At 39.8% G+C, this 12,275-nt stretch overlaps 1 protein-coding gene across 1 annotated transcript; it reads right to left on the bottom strand.

Moving 5' to 3' along the window:
- Positions 1–5,614: 5,614 nt before the first annotated feature.
- tll (nuclear receptor subfamily 2 group E member tailless) lies at positions 5,615–7,099 on the bottom strand. The gene is made up of 2 exons (XM_068297484.1): positions 7,024–7,099; positions 5,615–6,912 (listed from the first exon to the last, which is right to left on the bottom strand). The coding sequence occupies exons 1-2, from the start codon at positions 7,097–7,099 to the stop codon at positions 5,615–5,617; spliced, it is 1,374 nt and encodes a 457-aa protein (XP_068153585.1).
- Positions 7,100–12,275: the final 5,176 nt, after the last annotated feature.

Raw genomic sequence — 12,275 nt, 5'->3', positions numbered from 1 at the left:
TTTGTCGCCTGTTTCAGTCCCATTTAGGGATTATTGCCTAAATCCCTTTTATTTGACAAAATGGCTTCAATAAAAAGTGTGTGTGTGAGGGAAAGAGAGAGAGTTGCGATAGAATCCTGCAATTGAAGTTGATTTTGTTTTTGCGGCTTCATGACAGCTGGCATTATTTTTTTTTTTTTTTTACTTTTAAATAACCTTTTTTTTTTAGTTTTCTGTTGAGGTTTCGTCTCATTATCGACCAATATTTGAGATCGTTGTCGCCAGTTGAAACAAAGTTGCTTCTGGGCAATATTAATTTTGAATAGCCAGGACCCAAGAACTCGAGAGGCACTAGAAAATAATTTTCAAGCATTGTTGATCCTTTGTGGCTTACTCGCTCCGTTCAGCGAAACAAAAGCTCTCGAAAAATTGGTTTGCCAATATATGTATACCAATACCAATATATGTATGTAACTACCCCTTTTGTTTCTCTTAGTAGGCGCTGCCCATAGCCCATATCCTGGGAGCGTAGTGCGGTATTTCGTAGTGCTAAGTGGGTACTTGAAAAGCGCATGATTGGAGTGGCAAACTTTGTGGATTTACGAACGAATTTCCCAGGTTGAGATTTTGAGCTTTGTCAAAGTCGATTTGTTACATTTCATTCAAGTGGCTGCACTCGCTCACTCGCCTTCAATATTTGCTCTGCACTCGGTCGTCAAATGTTGTGGAATTTCTTTCCACATGCAGCGGGGTTGCAACTGTTGTAGATTTAGGGTTGATCAGAGCCTTGTTATTTTGACATATGGCCTCGATTGATGGGACATGAGCTAGTCTTTCGGCCCTATGATGACGCGACTGCTTTTTTCACTTTTCACCGTTTTGGGTCAATTCTGTAGATACATTTTTAATAGTACTAACTTAGTTCCCAGGCATATTTACCGATTGCGTGATGAACATATGTACTTGCTAGTATATGTAATAGTAATGGCTTCATTCCACGGATGCACCTGATGATGGGAACCACCTGCCCTTTTGACCGGAAGTTGAAAAGTTTCAAACTTTTGGGTAGTTGTGGTGCCCCCCCGCACTTACACCCACACCAAAACCATCTGATATATCGTGTGACAGCTTAATTAAATGAAATGCTTGATTATAGAGTTCAAGTTTGAAAACGCCATTTTTTTTTTTTTTTAAACTCCGGGTGAGTAGAGAAACTCTGGCCCCCAGGACAATTAAACATGCGTCTTTGTTATGCTAAACTAAAAAAAATGAAGAGAGATAGCAGCAAAAACCAAACATCAAATGTGAAGGCAACTAATTCAATTATGCCGCAATGTCATGAACTGAGCTGCCCTTGAGGCATCTTAATGTAGTCTGCGCAGATGCAGCTTCCTTCCTCCCGACAAGCCACCACTTCCGACCTTATCCACTCAACCTCTCAACTCTCAAATCCACTCTCTCTCTCTCTCAATCTCTCTGGGCATTGCATTAAAGTTTCCCATACTCTGGCAGCCCCTATAGAACACACAAGAAGCTAACAAACTTGGTGGTCTTTGGATTTCTTATTTTTGAAATTACAAAAACTTAAGAATGTCGCAGATCGTATAACACTTGTTGGCCTGTCAATATATAGATTCCCTAAAATACAATATAAAATGAAATTTCCAATGAACTGCGGACAAGACAAAAGGCATCAAATGTAATCCTCCAAAAAAAAAAAAGATGCGGGCAATTGCAACTTTCTTGAGGTTAAACGCAAGTTGCTCTTGAGTTCAGTTTTCAAGGATCAGAGCAGATTTGCCCTTAATATTTTTCTCACCTCCAGGAGGTCCACTCATCCGCAGTCTGGAGTCTATTGTGTCCCTGGCTTGGAAATTGTAACAATCAAAAATGTAGAAGTGGGTCTTAGACTTAAGCATCAAGTAGAATAAAAAATTGAAGGGATGTACCTTTAATTAAGTAACGCTTCAATGATTTTATGTCCTTGGCTCCTTATTGTCACCTCAAATACTAATCGCTTTGGCATCTTCTTCATGCGCTCCTCTCTACTCTCTACTTTTTGCCCTATCATCTGATCTCCTCTGGTCTATTGTTTATGGCCAAAATGACAAATTATCTAGCTAAATGCTAGAAAACAATGCCAACATGGCTGTGTATGCAAATTTCCAAAGAAAATGCTGCCATTTGCCCACTAAAGTAAGTTAAGCTGGAAGAGAAGCAGCAGCAGGAACAGAAGCAGGAGCAGAACCAGGACTAGGCTTAGGTTGACCATGCATAAGCCACAAAAACAATTATAAGACAAATTCCTTGCCCTCTCTCTCTCTATATCTCTCTTTCCTTATGTTTTTTTTTTTTTGCCCTGTCGCGCTTATCTTAGCGGCAGATATAGAAAATTGATCTAGCGATAAATCGAGCTACTCAATTTACAAAAACAACGCCGCCTTAGGATGGCTACTGCTTTGACTTTTGCGAAAACGAAAGACTCTGAGAGAGATAGAGCGAGTCCAAGATAGCTGAGATGAGGAGAGAAACGGAGATGAGATTCCTGGTCATGACTTCAGGTACAACAGAGACAATCGGAAGCCGGATTTGTGAACAAAACTGACCAAAACGGATCAAACGGATGTATAATATTTTGGCTTACAGACATTTTCATTATATTTTTGAAAACAAAGGCAGCGACAGTGGCCAGTAGGACCACAAGTAAGTATGTATATATCATATATGTATGTATGTACATATATTAGTAGTTGTAGAGAGACCGCCCGGTCAGGATTTGGGCATTTAGCAAAAGGGTAATCCTGTCCATTAAAATCTATTTGCATACTCATATTTTTGTTACGCTAGGTAATTGCTCAAGGATAAGGATCATGATCACCGCATACGTACATACGTATGGGTTAAGCTTGCGACACCTGCCCAGCCCAGTCCAGTCCAAGTCCCAAGAACCTGTCTGGGATAAAACAGGCAAATTGCGTTAATCGGACGTGATTGTCCTTGTCGTGTGGATTGCCTTCATTGAGCTTGCCATGGCCAAGGATTACTTAATCAACGAAAATCTATGAATTAAAAGTGTTACTGAAAATCCGCCAGGTTCTCTCTCTTATCCTCTCTCTCCCTATCTCAGTTGTACCTTGGATGCATTTTCGTAGAAAGTCCACTTGAGCTGAGCAGAGCTTAGCTTGACCTGGCTTAGGTAGGCACACACCCACTCGACCCACTCGAACCACCCAACCCACTCAATCTTTGCAAGATCCGCACCAAGCTCCCAGATTTAAACCAGTTCAAGGGGAGTCACAAATTCCTAACTTGGTCAATGTCACTTGGACGTTATTTTACCGTTTTTTTTTTCTCTTCTAAAATCAATTTCATGAAGGTTTTTGCACTTGGAAAACTCAGCGATAAAGAAAAACTACAAATTAAGACCTAAACAATGGGCCAAAGCCAACAATGTGCAGAAAAACGTCACTGATGACAGAATGATGAGGATTAAACCAACACAGAGACACACCGCACACACACACACACACACTCAGTCTGTTGAGGCAGCCTGGTCTCTGAGTCTATTAAAAGTCTAAAGGCAGATAATAAAGGGCCATTAGGACTTAAAAGGGCTCAACAGTCGAACAACAACAGCAGCAGCAGCAGAAATAGACAGAACAAATTTGTTACCCCGGGTTCAACAGCATCCCAAGCAGTACCATGGACCTTGCCAAAGTCGAAATGGCAGCATCAACGAAGCATATTTAATTCCAAATCCCCGCAGGGCATTGGGTCCATAGGTTAGGTTAGGGTAGGTTTTTGCACCCATCCGTCAAGCTATCCAGTCATCCTCATAGATGTGTGTCAGTGGTGTACATCTTATTCAGATATACATATGTATGTAGTGCAACAGAAAGAGATGGCCTCAGCTCTCTCTCTCTCTCTCTCTGTTGATTGTATTTACCTTGGCCAACGCAATTTCAACAATTTGCAACTGTTTTCCTCGCATTTTGTTTGTTCAGCCTTTAGCAACGAAAAATTCATTTTATGCCGCTCGAGCTGGGTTCTCTGTTGTCCTCTGTGAGTTTTGGGTTCCTTTCCCGCTCTTTGTGTTGAAAGGATTCATTGTTAAAAACGAGAACATGACAACGATCCAACAACAGCAACTGCGGCGATCCAATGCTGCTCGACAAAGTCACTAAAGTGAATTCCCATTTCTATTTTACTTTTTAACTTTTTGAATTCTGTTCTGTGCCCAGTTGAGGGAGAGAAAAAGAGAGAGAGAGTCAGAGAACTGGGGCGAGCATCACAATCCGTCAAGGTTCCAAAATTAATCCCGACTTTGGTTAACTGATGTGGAAAAACTATGCTAATTTATTTGATTTCCTCTTTCAATGGCCAAGTATTTCATTTTCTTTTGTTCAAGTATTTGCATAATTCAATTTCAATTAACAGGGCGGGGCCATGCGGTTGTTCCTTCAAATAAATGTTTGTAGATCGAAAAGATTTAAAAGATATTAACACGTAATATTATCTTATGATACAAATTAAAGACACTTGGCACTTGGATGAAGAATTTAAGGATTCAAGTTTTTTTTGATTGATAAATAAATCTAACTTTAAAGAGTGAAATATTCCTTTAAAACTTTGTAAACACAAGAAACTCTTTCCCACTTTATTCATATACCTTTAATAATATTATAAAATACATACGTATGCTTCTATAAAAATCTCATTATGATCTTTTGAAACTTTCATATCTAGCTTCTCTTAAGAAACAAATCAGCTTTTTTTATAGACAAGAACTTTTACGGGGAGTTCATTCGTTTTCACTTATGTGGAAAACAGGATTAGGATTTTCTCGCCTATAAATTAACATTGTTTGAACAATGCCAAATAAACCCTATAACATTTATTTGATAAGAAGTGAAATTTGAAATCTCTCAACCAAAAGATTGAAACTTCAACGATTGTTCAAAGACATAACATTAGGTAAATAACTTTTGTTGTTCTTTTTCCCAAGTTTTTATCAAAATTTTCCTCAGATCTCCAGAAAATATTATATAGCTCTCTAAGCAATAATCACAAATTGTATACCAAAAGTATTCAAACTGTTTTTGAAACCAATTTTTAGGAAGCAAATTGTTTGTAGAATGATCAACTTGAAGAAAAAATTGAGAATTTGGAATATTTTGTTTTGTATTTGATAATAAATTTTTAAGGTATATTTTAATATCTTTTAGTTTTTTTTATCTTTTTGTATAATGGATAAGGATAAAGAACTTAATATTAATTTGTTTTTAACTGTACATTATGAGCTAAGCGACTAAGTTTTAACGAAAACAAAGTTGAAACTTTGACGAATGCAATTTGAATCACCTCGTGGCTTAATATTATTATTAGATTTTAAGACTTAATGGAATTAATATTTAAGGCTGAACTCCTTGAGATTATCTATGTAAGCTTTCACTGTTGAATATTGTCCAAAGCTGTGCTTGCCTCCAGCTCCTCCACATAAAGATATATATCCGTATATCTGTGAAGATTTATCACAGTTCCCAGCACTACAAAGGCACTTCAAGTGCGCGGATTTTTCATATACACATTTGTTTGGCCGACGGCAAATTTGTCGCCTTCTTTTCCATTTCCTGTTTTAGATCTTGCGCTGACTGTACATGTCGGAGATGAGACGAACAATGGTTATGTCACCAATGGTCTTGCGGAAGAAGAGCTCCTCGATGGTGAAACTGGACACCTTATGCATTTGCGAGACGACGCCAAGGAGCGTCTGGAAGCGCAGCGGCTGATTGGGATGAGTGCGCGAAATGTAATTGTGCAGGGCATTGCGAGCATCGTTGTGCATGGCGGCCACTTTGCTGGACTCCAGGAGACCACGGGATTCTGCCGAAGCCGACGAATTGGGGCTGCCACTGCCGGTGAGAATGGAACTATTGGCCAGATCTTCTGTTGAGCTGGCAGCTGGTGGCGATTTGCGGAACAGAGAGATGGCCCGAAGACATTCGTATTCGGTGCTATCGATATTGAAATGGCACAACTGATTGAGCACATCCTGGAAGGCATGGACTTCTCTGGCCACAATGCTAACAATCTCACGGTTCGAGTTCTCCGACTCGTAGACAAACAGCAGCTGGGAAAAGTTCATGGGCATAAGATATTGAGCCATGGCCAGGATGAAGAACTCTTTCCACGATTCCTCCAGCAGCATCAATTGATCGGGCATGGGCAATTCGGTGAAGGCTCGCACACTCTTAATCCAGTTAACGTTCTTGAACAGATGCTCAGCGGCCGTTTCCTTGATATGCTCGGCAGCCATTAGCGGCGGAGTGGGAGGCAGAGCCCTTGTGGCCAGAGCATTCATGTAGGCAGCAGTGGGAGAGAAGAAACCATGATGTCCCTGATGCACTGGATGATGGGGCACTCGTGGCACAGATAGATCCAACACAGCAGCAGCGGCAGCAGCAGCAGCGGCGGCAGGCGATTGAAAGCCACCATTCAGGGCTGGATGTGTGGGATGAGGACGCTGTACACCCGGTATGGGCATGGGTACACCCGGAAAACCAGTCAAAGCAGCCGTATTCATCAAAATCTCTGTGGGAATCTGAGGCATTTCACCGGCACCCATCATGGCATCCTTATACATGGCCATGTGGCGTCTCAATGTTGAATTGCGTGGTCCACGCTCATGCTGGACTGCATCCTTGTTCATGCCCACGTCAAAGCATTTGCGCAAACGGCAGGCACGGCATTGATTCCGATGGGTTTTGTCCACCACGCAGAGTCCTTGCTTCTGAGATTTGCAGACATATTGGCGGGAGCGGCGTATGCTGCGCTTGAAGAACCCAGCACAACCATCACAGGCATAGATGCCATAATGTTTACCGGAACTATGATCCCGGCAAACTTTGCAGGGCACATGATACAATATGCGACCTAATAATGACAGAGAGAGAAAATTTAAATTTTGGTTAGTCTTGGACGTAAAATAATAATTTCTCCTCAATTTTTTTTTTGGTTTCTTTTTCATTTTTCTGGTCTACTTACTCGATGCTGCTGGAGACAGCCGAACGCTGTTGTATTTTTGATCCATCATATCTGGCGAACCCTCCGACATTTGCATACCGATGTGGGGCGTAATTTTGACGATTGTTTTAGGCACTGGTGTGGTTTAAAAAATTAATATATTTCACTTGGCAATTTCGTTATGTAATTGCTTTCTAATGCTTGAGATTTGAGTATTCTCTTAGATTATTCACAAAATGTTTTATATTTTTGTTGTCTTCACTCCGAATCCGTTTCCGTTACGAAAAAATGTAAAATTGTACGTATATCGAGCGATGTGAACTCACTGAGATCAGGAATGATTGTGTTGTCTGTTCACCACCCTGCTACCGTTTTAATAGTCCTGCGGCACACAAATCCTGCCGTTTGCCATTCATCGAACAGCAGCACCAGTCGATCACCCTTAGGTAGATGGCCACGTTACGTTTATTGGTCGATTGTGCCACTGCGTTAGAGAGGGTTGCAAGCTCCTGCCTACTCGCTCTCGCTCTCGCTCTCTGTGATTCTGATCCCCAGGCAGGCAGGCAGGCAAACGGCTGCCATTGCGAAAATTCATTGAGTTCGACTGGACCAGCTCATGGCTCATTCTCAATTTCTGTCTTCATATGGGTTTTTATGGCCTTTTTCCGTTGATGTTGTTACCTGTGTCCTCTCTCAACTCGCTCTCTCTCTCTTTCGAACAGGCGCTCTCTATGGTTCTTTGTGGTATGTGACAGTTGTTAATGAAGACGACGACGACGACAACTATGGTTGTTCCTTTATGGCGTGGCCATTATTGCCGCTTTGTGATTTGTGTGAAGTGTCCCTGTACCTGTAGCCATAACATGAAACTCCCATCAAACGAGGGGTTGTAAGACATTTTATTGATTGCTTATTAATTTAATAAATAGCGGGAGAGTTATAAATTTATGGAAATTAAATTAAATCAACTGAATTTCTTATACATGGGGTCAGCCTTCTGAAAATCTCTGCTTAAAATTAAACTCAAGTGGCTATTGGCCATTTAATCGGTCACTAGTCCACCTTAGTCCCAGATCCAGAATCTAATCGCCAGACGCTTAAGCAGATTAAGCAGCGTAAGAGCAAGAAAAGGCAGGATAGGGGCAGCGGCAGCTTGTCTAGGATCTTTTGTCCAAGATCATCCAAAGGCAAATAAATTTAAAGCAAGCTTTTCGCAGAGGCGCACAATAGGATCAAGAAATTCAAACGAAAAATGTTGCACGAGTACTTAATAAATGTTAAGTAAGATCCCGTAAGTCTGGTGCGATTAAAAACCGAACGCCTAAGGCACAAAAGGCACATATGTATGCGGATCCTCAACGAAGGGTATGTCAGACAGGACAATCCTCATCCTCAGCCGCAAACTGAAATTATTTGACTACGTGGGAATAGCAACATTACAGGGAGAAGCAATTTGGAAATGCAAATGAAAATGGAAATGCAATTCATGTGATATATGATAGACACTTAAAAAGAGCAATTATATTTCGATTCATATTACGGATGCGTAACTTGATCAATAAAATGCTTGACATGATATTACCAGCAACAAGGCAAGGCAAGAGAAGGGAAGTTAAGGGTCTAATTGGAATAGCAACCCCTCGATTAGAACTTTTCCATGATGCTGTTTTGTTTGTTCTGTGTGGGGGTGGAATGGACATTTGGGACTTCAACTCAGGTGTGCTGCATGGGAATTCGTTTGCGTGTGATGCTATGTTTGACTGATCATTAGCTGGTGATGGTTGATGATGATGCTCTAGTAAACCAGATGACGATGACATATCAATTTTTTCTATCATTGACCAGTTGAATGAACTGACTGAACCCTGGTCAATGGTCATATCAGTTAATTGTGGGAACTCATGAATATGCAAAACATTCTATGGGAGTCTGTGGGTAAATATTTCAACTGCAGCTGGCTAACAATTTCATGCAGATGAAGCTGTCCAAACTAACTACTGACAAGACCATGAACTTCAATAGATAAGTTAGTAAAAGTTTCAAAAATTGGTCATAGACTGCCCCACTGATTCTTATATTTGCATTTCCATATATTTTTCGGGGAAAATTCTTTACTTTCATTCAAGTTAAGTCTAGCTCCCTTACTTAATGAAATCGTAACGCCGGAAAGCTGCTAATCCCAGCGGATTAACGCTAAATCCACCACAAGAATTGAAACATCAGTCACGAGGCTGGCCTCAGGTAAAGGGTAGATCATAAAATATATGTATATATTTCTACCTTGTATTTGCATATGCCTAGTCAGGCCTCAATACAAAAAACTGAATAAAAAATTCCCCGAAACCTATTAAGCATCTGACTTTTTAGCAAAGATCTTTTTGCCTGTAAAAAGGCGAATTATTTTAATCAGGTAGTCAGTCTTACAATTAGATGCCGTGGTCGTCCACTTAATGATGTTGTTGAAAAACTGCAGTTAGCACCTTTTTGTCTTCAAAGAATGCAAAGAATGGCAGAATCAGGTAGCAATTTTTATGACCCTTCTTTTGGCACTTTCGCTAGATTTTTATGAATCGCCATGGCTCAAGTGAGTAAAGGGTTAAAGGACTCATAAAAGCACACACACTCACACTCACACACAATGACGTCGCCGCCGACGACGCCACAGGCCTAATGGCACTTCATGGAAACAGCAGAGCAAAATAAAAGTAAAGGGTTAAATATTTGGGAAATTCACTTCATTTGTATGGTATAGTAGTAGTGGAAAATTTCATAGGTTTTCTACAAGTAATAATTTCAATTTTATGACACCAAAGGTGCCTACGCTTTTCCTCCTGGCCGGTCCATTGAGTATCTGTTTTGTTGACCTGCCCGGCCTGACGGCTGCTCTACATGTGATCATTATGAATTGTGCCAGACTTTTGGTGGGAAAACCCCGAAATGTCATTAGGCGAGTCTCTTTGTTCGGTTTGAGTTTACGACATGTCATATAATGCCAGCGTATATAGAGATATTTCATCTGGTTAATAAATTTCTAATCAAAAATCATCTCTAGATTACATATTCAGTTAATATTAAATTTAAATTAAACGATAGGTTCTCATTGCAGACAAAAACCTGTATGACCTCCTTAAATTTATCATCCATTAAGCCACATATATTTCCAATTTTAAAACCTTCGAATATTATTCAAAATCAAGCATTTTGCACCAAAACTAGGACTTAAATAAGACACAAATTATGAATAATACAATTTATTTTAGTTTTTTACTTAAAAAATCAAAGAGTCTAGTCCTTTTTAAAGACTCTTTGAGTTCTGTTGAATCGATTTTGAACTGAACTTTAAAGATTCGTAGAGGCAAGAGGCAAGAGAAGATCAATCAGACTCAAATTTGCAATATATCATATAAGTTTTCCCGCATTTTCATTGGTACCTTAAACCCAGGGACAACGAAATTGAATCTGTGGAAATAATAGTAACGTCTTGTGTTTCAATTTTGGCGCCAAAAATAACCCTTTAAATAAATTTATGCAAATAGTTTCGGCTGTGCGGAAATGAGAATTCCCCATTCTATCAGCCAACTTCCGTTTGGAACAAGAAATCAAAAGCAAAGTTCATAAAAGCAAAAGACTATGTCAACCCAAAAGTGCAAACAGACAACAACAACTACGGCGGGAAAAAAGACGAGAAGAACAGTCAAGAAAGGAAGACAACATTAACAGGAAGCGACTCAGAAATCATGTCAGAATGAAGTGCAAATGAGGTCCAGGAAATGAACTATTAGAGAACCCTCAACAAAAAAAAAATATATATATATACAGAAAAAAAGTATAAAAAATATATATAAACGTAAAAAGGACAATGGAAAAAGCGCCATAATTACACGGCAAGGCAAATTGAATCAGAGACGAACTCCGTACCTAAGGCAGAAGATAAGCAATCTGATCTTTAGAAATCATGTGAACACAATTCAAAACATCAAATTAAAGTGCTCAAATGTCGTCGTCGCTGGAAGATTGCGTAAATGTAGGAGACACAGCAGCATAAAGTTGAGCAACTTTTGTCGGTTTCTTTCGGCCCTGTTTGGTTCCCAGCCATGCACGTGCAAAGATAAGTTTCATATTCGTGGCTGCACACGGAAATGGCAACCGAATTGAACCGATTCGAACAATGGGACACACCTCCAAGATCGTGGTAGTGCTCCTGCTGTTAACCTGATACCCAAAAAGAGTCCAGCGTCTCCTCTTTCGAGGACCAAACCAAATTTATGCAACAGGAGAGGAGCAACAGCCACAGCCCGAGAGGAAACAAGTGATGAAGTCGCTGCTTTCATTTCAAATTTGATTGTTGATTGTTGTATCCTGGCTCTGGGCCTGATCCTCGCTCTGCTTGCCTTTGCCAATGATGGAGAGAACTTGCATAAGTGCCAGGTTCTTTTTGTGTGTTTTCGAGCTCATTGTTTTGCCCTTCATCAGGAAAGAAAACAAAAAAAATGACGCACAACATAACTTAAGGACTTTTTGTTTGCCTTTTATGTGGAATTGAATATTTCGCTTGCAGCATTAAGTAGGATGTCCTGTTTTGGGATGTCCTTTTCATTTTCTTTCTCTCTCGAGAGAGAGAGAGTCTTCGCTTTTGTTTTGTTTCTACTTGTGCCAAGCGTGTCTCGTTTGCATTTTAAGCCTTGAGATTATGTCATGCCTAGTAGATTATTTGATTTACCATTGCCGATATGAGCAAATGGATATAAGGTAAGTAAAAGCGAATCCATGGCGTTACATTTTTCACGCCTGAAATGAAAAAGAAGTTTCCGATTTCAAGACATGATAGACGAAATTTTACACATTTCCTGCTAATATCCTTGTGTAAAATGTGTTTATATTTTCACTTCTCCTGCCAGTGATACTCATCTCAATTGTCACCTTTCCGGCTAAAAGTGTCGCAAAATAAGTATATCTCTCTGCCTCAGCAGCGGCAACTTTCTTTGATTAGTTTAAATTTTAAAAAGGAAGAAAAGTGGAAGCAAAAAGAACGATCAACTTTCATTTCAAAAAGTATACAAGGTTAGAGTAAAGTAATAGTAGTACTAAAAATCTTCAACATCAGCAACATCTTCATCATAAAGCAAAATATTTTGCTTAGTTTTATGTAATTTTATTAAAGCAAAACTCTCTCTCTGGAGAAAGTTTTTATATTGTTAGTACTTATAGTCATATCTCGTCTAATGATCAATTCAATTGCCTTTCGATTGAGTTCAGTGCTCTCTGACTGTGGC

Source organism: Drosophila tropicalis, unplaced genomic scaffold (assembly GCF_018151085.1).
Source record: "Drosophila tropicalis isolate 14030-0801.00 unplaced genomic scaffold, ASM1815108v1 contig_859, whole genome shotgun sequence".
Lineage (NCBI taxonomy): Eukaryota > Metazoa > Arthropoda > Insecta > Diptera > Drosophilidae > Drosophila > Drosophila tropicalis.
The sequence above is the reverse complement of the archived record's forward strand: the minus strand, read 5'-3'. Positions and strand labels throughout refer to the sequence as shown.

Excerpts from the sequence above, each read along its gene's own strand:
- tll (XM_068297484.1), bottom strand. The coding sequence starts at position 7,099 with ATGCAAATGTCGGAGGGTTCGCCAGATATGATGGATCAAAAATACAAC. Across the intron at positions 6,913-7,023 it reads GCTGTCTCCAGCAGCATCGA|GTCGCATATTGTATCATGTG; the intron begins GTAAGTAGACCA and ends TGTCATTATTAG.